Source organism: Carettochelys insculpta, chromosome 3 (assembly GCF_033958435.1).
Source record: "Carettochelys insculpta isolate YL-2023 chromosome 3, ASM3395843v1, whole genome shotgun sequence".
In the NCBI taxonomy this organism is placed as follows: Eukaryota; Metazoa; Chordata; order Testudines; family Carettochelyidae; genus Carettochelys; species Carettochelys insculpta.
The window spans coordinates 927,908-943,829 of NC_134139.1; the positions used below are offsets into that span (position 1 = coordinate 927,908).

The 15,922-nt window shown below is 45.4% G+C and overlaps 1 protein-coding gene across 1 annotated transcript in view; it reads left to right on the forward strand.

Annotated features, from left to right (window-relative positions):
• The first annotated feature begins 2,781 nt into the window (after positions 1–2,781).
• The window catches only part of MRPS5 (mitochondrial ribosomal protein S5), a 121,006-nt gene continuing 107,865 nt past the window's right edge, over positions 2,782–15,922 (forward strand). Inside the window, exon 1 of the mRNA XM_074989186.1 lies at positions 2,782–3,006. Coding sequence (XP_074845287.1) covers positions 2,946–3,006 — 61 coding nt within the window. The 5' untranslated portion in view covers positions 2,782–2,945. The remainder of the gene's footprint in view (positions 3,007–15,922) is intronic.

Sequence of the window (15,922 nt, forward strand, 5' to 3'; positions counted from 1 at the left end):
ATGTGCCTGTGATTTTGTGAATAACCTGGTTAGGTCCAGCGATGGTATTTCCAGAAAATGTATGTGGACAAAGCTGGCAGCGGGCTTTGTTGCAAGGAAAGGTTCCAGGACTGGTATTCCTGGGGTATGGACTGTGGCTGTTGCTGAGGATCCCCATAAGCTTGGGAGGTTGTCTGCAGGAAAGAACAGGCCTGTCACCTAGGGCCTTCTGGAGTGTGGCATCCTGATTAAGGATAAGTTGTAGGTCTTTAATAATTCGTTGCAGTGGTTTGAGTTGGAGGCTGTAGGTGATGACCAGTGGTGTTCTGTTCTTGGCTTTTTTGGGCCTATCTTGGCGTTGCTGGTCTCTGGGTATTAGTCTGGCCTTGTCAATTTGTTTTTTTATTTCTCCTGGTGGGTAATTCAGGTTTATGAATATTTGGTAAAGATCTTGTAGTTTTGGGTCTCTGTCAGTTGGATCAGAGCAAATGCAATTGGACCTAAGGGCTTGACTGTAAACAATGGATCTAGTTATGTGTGCAGGATGGAAGCTAGAAAGGTGTAGGTAAGTATAGCGATCAGTGGGTTTCCGGTACAGTTTGGTACCGATCAGGCCATCCTTGATTTGTACTGTAGTGTCCAGGAAACGTACCTCTTGCGTGGAGTAATCGAGGCATAAGTTGATGGTGGGGTGTAGATTGTTAAAGTCTCTGTGGAATTCTTCTAGAGTCTCTATACCATGGGTCCAAATCATAAAGATGTCATCAATGTATCTTAAGTAGAAGAGGGGTAATAGGGGACAAAAACCGAGGAATCATTGTTCCAGGTCAGCCATAAATATATTAGCATATTGTGGGGCCATGTGGGTGCCCATAGCAGTTCCACTAATCTGGAGGTATAAAGTGTCCCCAGATCGGAAATAATTGTGGGTGAGAACAAAGTTACAGAGGTCAGACAGCAGATTGGCCGTGGTGACATTAGGGATGGTATTCCTGATTGCTTGTAATCCGTCTTTATGAGGAATACTAGTGTACAGAGCCTCTGCAACCATTGTGGCAAGGATGGCGCTATCAGGAACTTTTCCGATGTTTTGTAATTTCCTCAGGAAGTTGGTGGTATCTCGGAGATCACTGGGAACGTTGGATGCGAACCGGGGGGAAGAGGTAGATATGTTGGACAGTAGAGAGAGAATCCAGAGTGACCTGGATAAATTGGAGGATTGAGCGAAAAGAAATCTGATGCGGTTCAACAAGAAGTGTAGAGTCCTGCACTTGGGACAGAAAAATCCCAAGCATTGTTACAGCCGGGGGACTGACTGGCTTAGCAGCTGTACAGCAGAAAGGGACCTAGGAGTTATGGTAGATGAAAGGCTGGATATGAGTAAACTGTGCCCTCCATCCCTCAAGGTTTTTAAGTCCCAGCTTGACAAGGTCCTGGCTGGGATGACTTAGTGGGGGTTGATCCAGCTTGAAGCAGGGGGCTGGACTCCATGACCTCCTGAGGTCCCTTCCAGCCCTATGGTTCTACGAAGAAACCCCTGTGTGGGGAGGTAAGAGCGTTACTGTTGCTGGGCAGACATATCCCTCCACCCAGAAGTTTCTGGAGTTGGGTTCAGTAGTTTGGGCTCAGATTTCATGAACAAGCAGGCAGGACCGATGTGTCTCTAAGGCCCCTGTGAGCTGAGAAGATGAGCCACAGCACAGAGCTCCTCAGTCTGCAGCAGGGTGTCTTTTGGCCTGTTCACTTGAGTTAACTGACTAGTTTAATCAGCGAGCTGCTGCCTAGCAGTGATCCACAGCAAAGGAAGAGGCTGCCTGGACTTCAGCTGAGAAGTCCCTACAAGCAAGCGGAGGGAAGGTTCAGACTCAGCTTAGGGTGCAGCCTGCATGGTCAGAGGCACAAACTGACGCTGTGGTGAACTGAATCCCAGCTCTGGGGCTGAAGGGACAACGCAGCCGGGGAGCGCTTGGAAGCCTCTGAGGGCCGCTTGTTGGTTTGATAGGCGTGAGCCTGCGTTCTGCCCCCGCCCTTTCCCCGGAGCTGGGGCGGACCGCGCCGCGCAAGTGTCCCCTCGCGGCGTGTCTCTGACTCGCCCGGGGCTCCGGAGCGCGCCGGGGGCGCAGGTGGCTGTGCTGGTTTCAGGAGGCTGCTTGTTAAGGGTTCACACCGTGACCCGCGTTCAGGCTTTTCCGGGGCTCGTGCTGGACCCGCCCGTGGGCGGCGGGCCGGGTCGCTCCCTCGGGCCTGGAGGCGGGTGCGCGGCGCGGCGCGGCGAGGGCGCTCACCGCCGGAGACGGGCGGGGAAGTCTCGCCCGTCCGGGGGACAAGCCCCGGCGCTGCCCCCCAGGGCCTGGCCGCCGCTGGCCGGGCAGCCGCACGCGGCGCTCGCGGTCGCACCCGGCACGCTACGGCCAGCGGCTGCGAGCAGCGCCCAGCGCCCCCCCCGCGCGGGAAACGGGCGGGCCACGGCGCAACCGCGGCGACTTCCTCTCGTTACTCTCACCCCCCGCCCAGTCCCGGCTGAGAGAGGGCCGGGGGCGGCGTCTTTCACCGTCACCCAATGAGAGCGGGCCGGGGGCGGGGTCTGGGTCTGCCCCACCCATCACCCGCGGGGTCTGGGTCTGGGCCCCGCCAACACCCAATGAGAGCGGAGCGGAGCGGGAGCGGGGGGGTTGGGCCGCACCTTCCATCCGCTCGCTGCAGCGTCACGTGGCAATGGGTGTCGCATCCCCTCTGGTCGGTGGGGTCCTGAGGCAAGGCCCCAGGAGGGCTGTCCGTGGCGCTGCCTGTATGGCTGCGGGGAGAACGCGGACCACTATGTAACCCTTGTGTCTTCCCGCGGTCGGGGGTGGTTTTCTGCTGCACACATTAGCGCCCCACTCTCCGCCCATTGGTCTTTTCTGTCAGGCGCCGCTACATCTACCCCCTTCCTCGCGCCGCCGCTACCTACGGGGGCCGACAAGGAGATGGCGGCGGCAGCGGTCAGCCGCCTGTGCGGCTCCGGTGCCCTTAGAGCTGCGTGGAGAGGTGAGGCCTGGTGGGCTGGCAGCGGGTCCCCCCGTGCCGAGGGGAGGTGTCGGGGGCTGCCCTGGAGCGTTACTCGCCTTTCCGCGCCGCCCCTCGCGGTGTGGGCCCGCTCCGAGCACGGGTCCCGGGGCGGCCGGCGCCCGGCACGCGTGCCAGAGCTCTTCGAGACCAGCCTCGTGCCAGCGCGTTCGGTGCGGCGTTGCTCCCGCTTCCCCCGCCGCTCGTGAGTGGCTGGCACGTGCCGTGCGTGGGGCCTGTCGCTGGAGGTCTGTCCAGGCGGAGTCCCGCTGCCCGCGTGCTCCCTGGGTCGCAGCCAGCCCCTCAGCAGCCATCCGTGGTTCATGGCGCGTGGCTGAGGAAACGTAACTCGTGACTCTTAACCTTTGAAACCTCGGACTTGGGCACGACCGCATCCTCGCAGGGGCGGCGTACCCGCCCCGCGCTGTGCTTCCTGGGGGCCAAGGGGCCCGCTTACTCCGAGCTCAGGAGCGCATCGAGACCTGGACTAATCCTGCAGGGAACTGGTGCGAAGTGTTAGCTGCTGTAGTCTGAGGCCTGGTGCATGCTGCAGCCTCAGGTTGACACGGTAGCTGGTTTGGTGTGGGAACAGAAGCACAGGAGTATCTCTGCTCCAGTACCGGATAAGAGTGTGAGGAAGAGAGAGGAACTGAGAGCAAGAATATAGGCATAGTCTGATTGGTACGTTTGGGGAGGCGAAGCACAGACGTGTGCAGGGTGAAGCCTAATTCCTTGGCTCGCTCCCTTGCTGCGGTGCTTGGGCTCCTGGTGCAGGGTGGGAAAGGGGTGTTTTAATGGGAGACATCTTCTGCTGTTGTGACAATCTGAGCATGGGATGGAGGACTGGCTATTGTGACACAGGCTAGTATAACAGTGTGGATACCCTGCTGCCTCCCGGATGCTCTTAACAGCTGTTTCTCTCTTGGGGCTGCTGCCACTGCCATCAACAGTATGCCACATGCCAGGCTTCTGGACACCCTCCGCCCCCCCCGCCCCCCCCCGCCCCTAGTATCCCTTTCCTTTTCCCATCCTATCCCCCTTCTCCTCCCCACTGCCTCTGCTCCCTTATTTCCCTTATTATACACTTTTTGCTCTCCTCCCTCGTCTTCAAAACTCATTGTATGGGAAATAAGCCGGTGTTAGGACCAAGGAGCTGGCATCCAGCTGCCCATGTAGCAGTCCAGGAGCCTGTCCTGCTTCCTTGTCTGGCCTTGCTTATCTCTGCATTTACAGAAATGAGGGAGCAGGGAAGGGGTACAGGCCTTGCCCCTATTTCGGGGGAACTGTGCCCTGTCCAAACTATAACAAAAACAATGTAGTAAGCTGTTTTGTTTTTTAAAGAATATTAAATACAAAGCTTTTATGATTAAATACAGAAGGGAACTCTTCCTTTACTGCAGGGCTAAGGCTGTTAGGCTGTAGTATCTTAGATATTTAACTTTGCTAGAACACTTAGTAATGGAGGTGGGAATAAATAGTAGGTGAATGTTTCAAACATTTTTCAGAATACCTTATTCTTTCCTCTACCTCTCTCTGAGAGTAGAGACGTAGCACTTTAAAGATTAACAAAATGATTTATTTGGTGATGAGCTTTCGTGGGACAGACCCACTTCATCAGATCAATCTCATTTTCAATACAGACTGGCATTTAAGTACAGAGGACCCCCAAAAAAATTTCAATAAAAACAGACACGGGGGGGGGGAGATGAGATGAGGGGCAGGGGGCTGTTAATTGTCCTGCCTGAGATAATTGTGTGCATCAAAGAAAGGGAAGCGGTCCTTGTAATGCATGAGGTAATTGATGAGTCTGTCATGTGTTAATATGTCGAATTTGAGTATGAATTCCAACTCACAAATTTCTCACTATAATGTTTGTAAATTCTCTGTGCTCTAGGACACAAATTCTCAAGTCTTTAACAGAATGGCCCACTCCATTGAAGTGTACACCAGCCAGCTTATGTGTATTGAGTTTCTTGATGTCTGCTCTGTGTCCGTTTGTTCTTTGGTGAAAGTTTTGCTGAGTCTATCAATGTACATAGTGTCAGGGCATTGTTGGCACATAATGGTATGTATAATGTTGCCGGAGGTGCGCAAGAATGTGCCTTTGATTTTGTAGCTAACATAAAATCATAGAAGAGTAGGACTGGAAGGGACCTCAAGAGGCCATTGAGTCCAGTCCCCTGCCCTCATGGCAGGACCAAGCATTTTCTAGACCATCCCTGAAAGCCATCTATCTAATCTCTTCTTAAATAGCTCCAGTGATGGAGATTCTACCACCTCCCTTGGCAATTCGTTCCAGTGTTTGATCACCCTGACAGTTAGGAACTTTTTCCGAATGTCCGACCTGATCCTCCCCTGCTGCAATTTGAGTCCATTGCCTCTTGTTCTATCCTCGGAGGCAAGGAAGAACAAGTTCCCTCCCTCTGCCTTATGACACCCTTTTAAATACCTGAAAACTGCTATCATGTCCCCCCTCAATCTTCTCTTTTTCCAAACTAAACAAGCCCAATTCTTTCAGCCTTTCTTCATAGGTCATGTTCTCTAGACCTTTGATCGTTCTCGTTGCTCTCCTCTGGACCGTTTCCAATTTCTCCACATCCTTCCTGAACTGCGGTGCCCAGAACTGGACACAATACTCCAGCTGAGGCCTAACCAGCGCAGAGTAGAGTGGCAGAATGACTTCTCGTGTCTTGTTCATGACACACCTGTTAATGCATCCTAGAATCATGTTTGCTTTTTTGCAACAGCATCACACTGTTGACTCATATTTAGCTTGTGGTCCACTATAACCCCCAGATCCCTTTCTGCTGTACTCATTCCTAGGCAGTCCTTTCCCATTCTGTATGTGTGACACTGATTGCTCCTTCCCAAATGGAGCACTTTGCATTTGTCCTTATTAAACTTCATCCTGTTTACCTCAGCCCATTTCTCCAGTTTATCCAGATCCTGTTGAATTATGACCCTATCCTCCAAAGCAGTTGCAACCCCTCCCAGCTTGGTATCATCTGCAAACTTAACAAGTGTGCTTTCTATGTCAATATCTAAATCGTTGATGAAGATATTGAACAGAACCGGTCCTAAAACAGACCCCTGCGGAATCCCACTAGTTATGCTTTTCCAGCTGGATTGAAAACCATTAATAACTACTCTCTGGGTACGGTTATGCAGCCAGTTGTTCACCCACCTTATAGTAGCCCCATCTAAGTTGTATTTGCATAGCTTATTGATAAGTATATTATGTGAGACCGTGTTAAATGCTTTGCTGAAGTCTAGGTATACCACATCCACCGCTTCTCCCTTATCCACAAGACTCGCTATTCTATCAAAGAAAGCTATTAGATTGGTTTGACATGATCTGTTTTTAACAAAGCCATGCGCTGGCTGTTCCCTAGTACCTTACCACCTTCCAAATGCTTGCAGATGATTTCTTTAATTACCTGCTCCATTATCTTTCCTGGCACAGAAGGTCAGCTGACTGGCCTGTAGTTTCCTGGGTTATTCTTGTTCCCCTTTTTATAAATGGGTACTATATTTGCCCTTTTCCAGTCTTCTGGAATCTCTCCCATCTCCCACGATTTACCAAAAATGATGGCATAGTTAGTTCCAGTGATGGTATCCCAAGAATAAATATGTGGACAAAATTGGTAGCGGGGTTTGTTGCAAGGAAAAGCTCCAGGATTAGTATTACTATGGTGTAGCCTGTGATTGCTGGTGAGAATCTTTCTTAGGTTAGGAGGTTGCCTACAGGAAAGGACAGGCCTGTCACCTAGGTCCTTCTGGAGTGTAGCATCATGATCCAGAATAGGTTGTAGCTATTTCGGGGGCGGGGGGCGGTTCTCTGTACTTATAAATGTCAGTCTGTATTAGAAATGAGATTGATCTGATAAATCATGTGGGCTACATCTACACTAGCCAAAAACTTCGAAATGGCCATGCAAATGCCATTTTGAAGTTTACTAATGAAGCACGGAAATACATATTCAGTGCCTCATTAGCATGCAGGTGGCCGCGGCACTTCGAAATTGACGCGGCTCGTCCAGATGGGGCTCCTTTTCGAAAGGACCCTGGCTACTTCGAAGTCCCCTTATTCTCATCTGCTCATAGGAAAAAGGGGACTTCAAAGTAGCTGGGGTCTTTTCAAAAAGGACCCCCGTCTGGTCAAGCCGCATCAATTTCAAAGTGCCGCGGCCACCCGCATGCCAATGAGGCGCTGAATATGTATTTCAGCGCTTCATTAGTAAACATTGAAATGGCCATTTGTGTGGCCATTTCGAAGTTTTTGGCTAGTGTAGACACGGCCTTTGTCAGTCTTTAAAGTGCTACATATCTGCTGTTTTGTTTTCTTGGAGTACAGATTAACATGGCTACCTCTCTGTTACTATTCTCTCTGAGTGTGACTCCCAGTAAATTTAAATTATTCCTTAGCTGACTGTAAGAGAGTGTACTTTTCAAGCATCTCAAGATAATAACAAGATTGGCAAAGTTTGATTGAGGAAAAGCTGAAATGGAGTGAGGAGAAACTCTCCAAGGATTTTGAGAATATACTTTTCAGGTTAAAGAGGCAGAGGTCATACCCAAGGTTTTCCCCAAATCTCTCAGAGGGAAGGGGTCCCAATCTTTATCATCATTTTCTACTCGTGTGTTCTGTTCCTTGCAAGGTTTCCCCCAGTCTCAGGAAGTGCCAAAATCACATGATTTATTCTGTGTATTTTAAAGATTGCTGTGACATCTGTTAATTCTCTCCCCTTAAACTTTTTTTTTTTTTTTTTAAAACTACCATACTCGTCCAAAGGCCATGGGATGAACCTGTCGGTCTCTCTATAGTACACCAAGCCTACAGCAGTTGTTTCTGTCTACCTCTAGGAGGCCTGAGAAGTGAGAGTAAAAGAGATATCAGTCAGTTAGTTTAAAAGAGCTCTTTTTCTCTCCCCCCATATCCTTGAGCATTTTAGTTGGATCTTGGTTTCTTTCTTTGATTTCTTCCATTTCTTGGTTTCTTTCTTCCATTTCTTTCTTTCCTCTGTGTCAGCCTGTTACTGAATCATCATTATTTGTCTTCCGGACTTTAAATGGCTGAAAGAATAGCTATTTTGTGCTGCTCAGGATTGGTCTGTAAGGCAGTCTACACTACAGGGCAATTTTAACCTAATTTAAGTAACTCCAGCTACCTGCATAGTGTAGCTGAAGTCAGTATACCTTAGGCCAAGATGCAGCGCAGTCTGCACTGTGTGACAGATCAATAGGAAAAACCTCCTCATTGACTTCTCTTAGGCTTCTTGTTCTGGTGGAGTATCAGAGTCCAGGAGAGAACATTCAGTGGTCAATTTAACGGTTCTTCATGAGACCAACAACTGTCCTCTCAGGAGATTGATCACCATGGCGTCAATCCTCTGATAAGTATGGGCATGCCTTTAGGGAGTAGGCAATAATGTTCTCTCTAACTTTTTCCATCTGTATACAGATTTGTTCCATCCATGTATGAAATAAATATTTTTATGTGCATCAGTAGAAATAAAAACTGGCTGTGGGAGCTGTACTAACCAGCTTGGTGGTATCTGAATTTTTCCTGCGTGTCCCACAAGCGTACAGCTTACAGGGAACACTGGCAAACAATATTATTTGCTTTCAGAGTAAAAGATTTGTTGTTTGAGTGGAAACTTGTCCCTATAAAGATTAAAAAGAAGAGGAGGAGGAATGAAATTAGTGGGTCAAAAGAAATACTTTTTTTCTATCAGGATATCCATACATGTTGACATTCTGCCAGTAACATAAAAATGTTATCCAGGAATTAGGCAAATTCTGCTTTTTCACAGGTAGGTATCGCTGCATCTCACAGCTACTGTTGCACAGAGTTTTCTAGGCATTTAATTTTTCAAGTTATACATCTGATGCTACAATCTGGTCTCTGCTAATTACTGTTTTTACGGGGTGGGGGGCAGAAAAAAACTTAAATTTCTTGTAGTTGCAGAGTCTAGCCAATAAACATTCCTAGGGGTCTGCTCAATAAAGGAATGCCTCTTAACATTCTGCACTTCAATTTTCAATTGTAGTTCCACCACATGAAAGTTAATACATGTACATTTTGTGGAGGAAAGGTTGCACCTTTTGCATAATAGTAAGTAGAGACCGAGAATAAGGCTATGCCTACACTTGCCCATGTGTCTATAATTTACATCACTTAGGAATGTGAATAAGCCAGCCTCCCTGAGCAGCATAGTAAGTCACAGCAACCAAAATGTCTGTTTGACAGTGCTGTATTGGCAGGACATAGCTGTTGCTGCTCAGTGCTGTTGCTGCTGTGACTGGATTGAATTGTTGGGAGAGCTCTATTCCATTGGCTTAGAATGGGTACACTCAAGCAGGGGTAAGCAAAGTGGGGGATAGACCCTCTCGGGGGCATGACATTTCATAAGGGAGCACAGCATGATCAGCTGCTGAGTCTCAGGCTCCTCCATTTCATTACAAATGTTGAACTATGTTTTTACATGTATTTATTCACATTTATATACCAGTTAACAAAGATATTACATTCTACGTACATGTTTTCTTACATGTGCCAAAGGGTTTTGTTTTTTTTTTAAATTTTAATATGAACATAACCGAAATTTCCATTGGCTTGGATTGCATTAGGCAGGTGGCGGGGAGGATTGCTAAACTGTAGGGATGAAAAGTGGGCCCCGAAGTAAAAAGTTGGCTCACCCCTACACTAGGGATCTTGCAGTGGCACATCTGTGCTTCTGAAAGTACTCTAGAGCAAGGGTGAGCAAATTGTTTTACATCAGACCTTACTTTTCATTCTGGCAGTTACCAGCCCCTTCATCCCCTCACCTGCAACCTGTGTAATGTTATCCAAGCCAACAGAAATGGCAGTGTTTGGTTTTGTTGTTTTTTTGAAAGTGAGGACCTAAGTGGAGGCTCTGATCCACGTTTCTGACTGGCATCCCACTTTGGGCTTGGAAAGCTGGACAGCCAGTGGGTACTTTCATGCCTTTCAGAGTGTTTCCTCCCCCTCTTCAAAGACCAGATTAGTTTTCAAGTGGCCTGCCTGTAACCATAGTCCTTTGGAAGCTGTCAACAAGATGAAAAAAGACATAATGAATTCCTACTTTCATCTGGTAAACAATATAAAATAAAATAACACCCACTCTGTAGCAAAGCTGGACACAATCTCAAATCCACCAGGAGACTTTCAGTTGGGCCATTTATCTCCTTCATTGGAAAAACCTATCCCCTCATCCAGTCACAGCAGGTTGCTCATCCCTTTTGTAGGAACAGACCTCTTCTTTAGACATGGTCTAGGAGGGTTGTAGCTTTATCCTAGGTCTGCTGATTAATGCGTGCTTCTCATTGTGGAGCTCCAGGGTTTTCTGACCTGATCACCCTCCTGTCACTGCCTCAGGGTCCACATAGATGATGTACCCTGTCACATGCTTCTTTTTTACACGTGCATTTTCAAAGAGAGAAGGAAAATTGCTTAGCTTCAAGTTTCTTCATAAAAGTTCACATTCTTAATAAAAGCAGGTTGTACCAGTGGGCTTCAAAGTTTCACACTGTTTGAGCACTTGTGACTTTCTGGAGTGTTTGAGATGATGTGAAAAACTGCATGTTATAAAATAACTGAACAGTTGTGAATAACTGCACTGTGTGTTAACTTCAGGACTTCCATGCTTAATGTCATCTTTCTGTTCACAATGCAACAGTGTGCATATGGGTCTCTATGCAGATCGGGTATGTAATGGAAAACACAAGATAAACAAGTTTGTTGACCAACAGAAGTTAAGTAAATTTTGATTTGTTCAAAGTAGCTATCTTGGAAATCTCAGCTGTACTGATCAAATTCTATGTACATTAACTTCTCAAACACTGGAGTTGTTTCAGACTGGAGCTTTCCATTCAGTACCCTGGAATTATACTCCTAGCCAGTTTTAACTAAGCAATAAAAATCTTGATGGCTCTTTTGAAAAATAAGTCTTATGAATGCAGATCATGCTGCTTAAACCAGCTTCATGCAGTGTTTCTTCTTACAGGGACAGGCTTTAAGAATGTTTTTCTGTCTTTAATTTGTATAGAACATAATTACAGCTGTAGAGGGGATTATTAACTGCTGCTGACTGTAAAAATTAATTAGTACTTGTTTCTACAGAACACCACATTCCGTAGCTGAATGTTGAGTAAATTTGCTCTCAAGAATATAGTAAGATGCTAGTTAGAATTGCAAGCAAATGGTAGCAACTTTCAACCTGCAGACATGAGCCTTGGTGACGTAATCCTTATAACCAAATTGCTACCGCCAGAGTGTTGGAACAGGGCTGTGCCTACACTAGAAAGTTCTTTCACGGTATTTTTTGAAAGAAGGTGCTCTTTCGAAATATCCAGTGGAGTACCTGCACACAAAAATTGTTCTTTTGAAATTAAAGGACCGTGGTGCTCCTTTCGAAAGCACTCTTCCACTTCCATTTCAAGAAGAACACCTTCTTTTGAAAGCTTTCAAAACAGAATGTGTCAATGCTCTGTGGGCCCTTTTTTTCCAAAAGAGCAGTCCTCATGGTGCCTGAGTCTTCAATCCCTGGCCTGTTCTTTAGAAAGAGCAGAGACTGTGTGAACACTGTCTTTCAAAAAAAAGGAAAAAAAGCAGATCACTCTTTTCATCAGCTTTTTTGTGGGTTGTCTCGTAACTGCCTAATGGCAGGCTTAAAGTTGGGACCTCTGAAGCTTAGTGCAAGCACCTCTACAGCTTGAGCTATAGGGAGGGTGGTGGTCAGGTTAGGCTGTAGAGTGCACTTATTCTTTCTCTGTGACATGATCTAGGTACCACTACATGGGACGGTGAACCACACACAGGTGCATGGGTTACAGACACTCTCAAAAGAAGTTCTTTCGGAGGAGATCTTCCAGAAGGAACGTAGCCCAGATGTATTGTTAAAGTAAGGGCACGTATTACAAAGCTCAGAGGGTCTCAGTATTTTTCTTTCTGCACTAATAGTAATGATGATAATTAGTGAATAAAAATATTTTATAATCTATTCTAAAGTGTCTCATGTTCTGGATTTGGCCCTCAGTCTGCCTACTGACTCTCCCTGATCTAGGGTGTACCAACTTGAGCTAATTGTGGCTGTGAAGACAGGCCTTAAAATTAATATACAACCTTAACGGCTGTGTAGTATGAGTGGGGGCTGTGTGGATGCTGTCTTTTGAAAGTGCAGATCATACTTTTGATACGCTTTTTTGTGAGTGGATGCAGTCTAGAAGTTGCAGCCCAGAAGTAGGCAGTGACAAGGTGTTCTTCAACTTTTTTTTTTCCAGTATAGAGCAGCAAATATATCGTAGGCATTCCTTTCTGTTCTGTCTTATCCTCCCTTCTTAGAAGTCAGATGTTGCTTTCCCAACTTGTCCTTTGAAGAGAGCCAAGATCCCAGTTAAATTCTGAATAGCTGACCATGCCTAGAAAATGGTTCAGTCTGGATTTTAAAAAAAAAGCCAAACAAAAACCAAATCCAGACATAGCTGCTGCCCTTTTGAAAAGTTACAGACAGTAGGATATACAACATGGTAACTAAGGTATATATTTGAGTTTCAGAATGGTTTTTATGAGATGTGACTTTCCAAACTATTTCCCCTCCACAAATATTTTTCTTGTTTCACTGCTTTTTAAAATGTCTATTCCCTCAGAGGGAGTATGTGCACAGCAGTGCGTGGGTATATTAAATGCCATCATTCAGAGACTGAGAACGTGGGTACAGTGATTGTCTGCTGTATCATTTTCTGTTCCACTGCAATTCAAAGACCAAAATATTCAGCATATTGTCAGCAAAACCCCTTTGTGTCCTTAGATGGGTAATCTTGATTTTCAATTCAAGGCTGGAATTCTCTAGCTCGAAGGACTTGTCTACACTTAGTGCTGTATCAGCGCAGCTGTACCAGTGTAGCACTTTGTGCAGATCAGCTCCTCTCCCTCCCTCCCAGCGCTCTCAGAGCACGCAGATTTATAAAGTGTCTGATTCCGTGTCCATCCCTGCTCCTCCTACTCCTCCCGCAGAGCTGGAATGCCGCAAACAGCTGATTTGCCGCATTCCAGTTCCGGGAGGGAGGGGAGAAGTAGGGATGGAGGGTGCTGCTCCTAAAGTTCAGGGGGAGAGGGGAGGAAGCATAGGAGGTTCAGGCCTGTGGTGCCCCAGTCCTCAGGAGGCATGTTGGGGGCGGGGGTCAGACAAGGGGGTTGCAGGCTACAGGTGGAGCCCCAGTGCTGACACTGACTCTGCTGACGGGGGAAGGCCACTCATCAGCATAGCACTGCCTGTAGCAGATGGGTTGGTAGAACTACGTCACTTGGTGGTGGATTTTCTACGCTCTTGAACAACTTAGTCATATGGGCCCAGGTTCCTAGTGTACGTAGTTCTTATCATAAATTACACCTTGTTATCTGTTTCTGTATGAAGCACTGGGGTGAAATCATGTCCAACACTCTTGTCTTGAATGTGCCCTTCACTCAGCGTTTTATCCAGGATGCTTAGAAAGTGCAGCTAGGATTAGAAAGGGCCAGGAGTAGTACCTTCTCTCCCTGCGAGCTGGCTCCTCATCACCAGCCCCGCTGAGACCATAACTTTTATTGCGATGATACATGATACCAGTGTTCATCTGGGTTTTTCCCTTACCTCTTCTGATGCCTGACTGACTTTCTCATCGTCTGTGGAGCCCTGCATGGGTACAAAGTTGGTGTCTGCATCTTCAAACATGATCTGTGAGTATCAGCAAACATCTGTGGATGTGTGTACCACAGACACGTGCAAATGTGCAGAGTTCTAGATACAATTTTTGTATCTGAATCTGCAAAAATGAGCAATAAAGTGGTTAACTGTGGATCTGCAAGGCTCTACTCATGTACATCCTAATCTCATACAGCTGAATTCAGTTTCCATATTGATAGCTCACCTGGTTCCACTGCCTGCTGCTTCCTCTTGCTAATCTAATTGTGGAGCTTCGTCTTTGGGCTAGCTCTCCTGCTCACTTGTAATGCCTCTCTTGAACAGTTGTAGGGTTCTTTATTTTGTTTTTTAACGAACACTCTGATTCCCTGATCTCACTTTCTGTGCATTCACATTCTTGGATTCTTATGATCCTTTTAGAGTTGGAATGAGGAAGACTGATTTAGTGTGTGTGTGTGTGTGTGTGGTGGGGGGGGAAGAGTTAAATGAACTTAAAATGCCTAAAAGCTAGAAACGCAGTAGGGACATTTTTGCTAGTGAATGTACTGTTTTTGCTCTTCTATGCTTTGTTTTCAAAAGAATGCTTTTCATTTTTCTTATTGTGCTGTACAGTAGTTTCATATTGTACAATCATGATCATTTTGATCCCTGAAGGATATATACAACCGAACTAGTTTATGTACAAATGACTAGTGCCACACAGCAGCTTATTCACTCTGATATGCATTATACAACTAAGTTTAATATCTAGCTCTGAACATTTAGGTGGTCCTGGATCCTAAAAGCAGTTTTGTTATCTGTTGATTAGACACCTTAGCGTGGCTAAATATAAAATACTCTTCATGGTGTTGCCCAAAACCATCTGAACAAGGCAGCTTTTTTGTAGATGTGAAAAATTTGAGTTTACTTAAATACTGCTCGTCATTCTATTGCAGAGCTTCTTTTTGTTAGTGAAGAAGGTGCTCTCCTATATGGGACCGTCATTGTTACTGACATGGAAGAATTATAAAGTTTGCAGAATAATTAATTGTTTTACTGGTGAAGTAGTGTTTGAAGTGTGACTAGATTCATAAATTAGATGAGAGGCAGGATGGTATTTTGCAGACTCTTGAAATCATTTTTGATAGCAGTTTACAGCTGTGAAAGATTTAGGAATGTAACAAGGGAAATTGAAAATATTACAGTTTAATTTGAAATGCAATTTGTAGATTAAATGGCTGACCTTTTTAATTTGCATAAGACTCAAATAAAATAATTCATTTGTATAATTGCCATGAACAGTTGTCCCAAAATGAAATGTTTATCTAATGTAGATTTACCACGTTTCACTCTAAAAAGGGGAAAAAAAAAAAGCTGGTGGGCAGGGAAGGTTTGCAGGAGAGTAGCAGCAGCTTGAAAGTACAAAACTATAGAGCAGGCGTGTGGACCTTTGCATAGCTCAGGTTCTAACAGATTATTTAGTTGTATGTTATCTTTAACACACCAAACACCCCTATCAATTCAGAAGAGCTTTGGGGTATATAAGGACTATTGGATTTGAATGGCAGTCAATATATTGTGTGCGCATTTCATAATATGCTTTAATGTATTTTTTAATGTTTGACTGGTAGTGGATTGCCTAATGATTTTAAGAATAAACAAGTCACTTTTTTCTGTTGCTCTTATTTTTAGTATCAATTTGTGGGCAACTTAATTTTCCAGAAATTTACAGGAGCTCAGAATATTTTCATAATGGACTTTTAGTGATAAAACTGGCTGTCCTCAGAAGTAACTTTTTATTTAATTTCATTTCATTTAAATAAGATTTAGTACTTTGTAAATTAATATGTTACTTTAAGGGATTTTGTAAAAAAAATTACTGCTGATACTGAGTCCAGTGAAATTAATAAACTGTCATTTGTCCAGGAGAATTAATTAATCTAACTTTGAGAAATGGACCACGAGATCAATAGTGTTGGAAGACAATCGTGTATGGCAATGATCAATGCTTATTTTGTGCTTTTAAATTCGAGTAGCAAAGAGTGAACTTAAAAATTCTATTTCTTTATGAGGAAGTAGTTTATTTTTTATTTCGTTAGCAAATGAATACCTATATTTGAATGGTCTCTTTCAAAGCCAGTATACTGTGGCCATTTTTTATTTTAAATTTTTTGAAGTGCTTACTTGAAATGCTTACTTGTTATTTATACAAACTT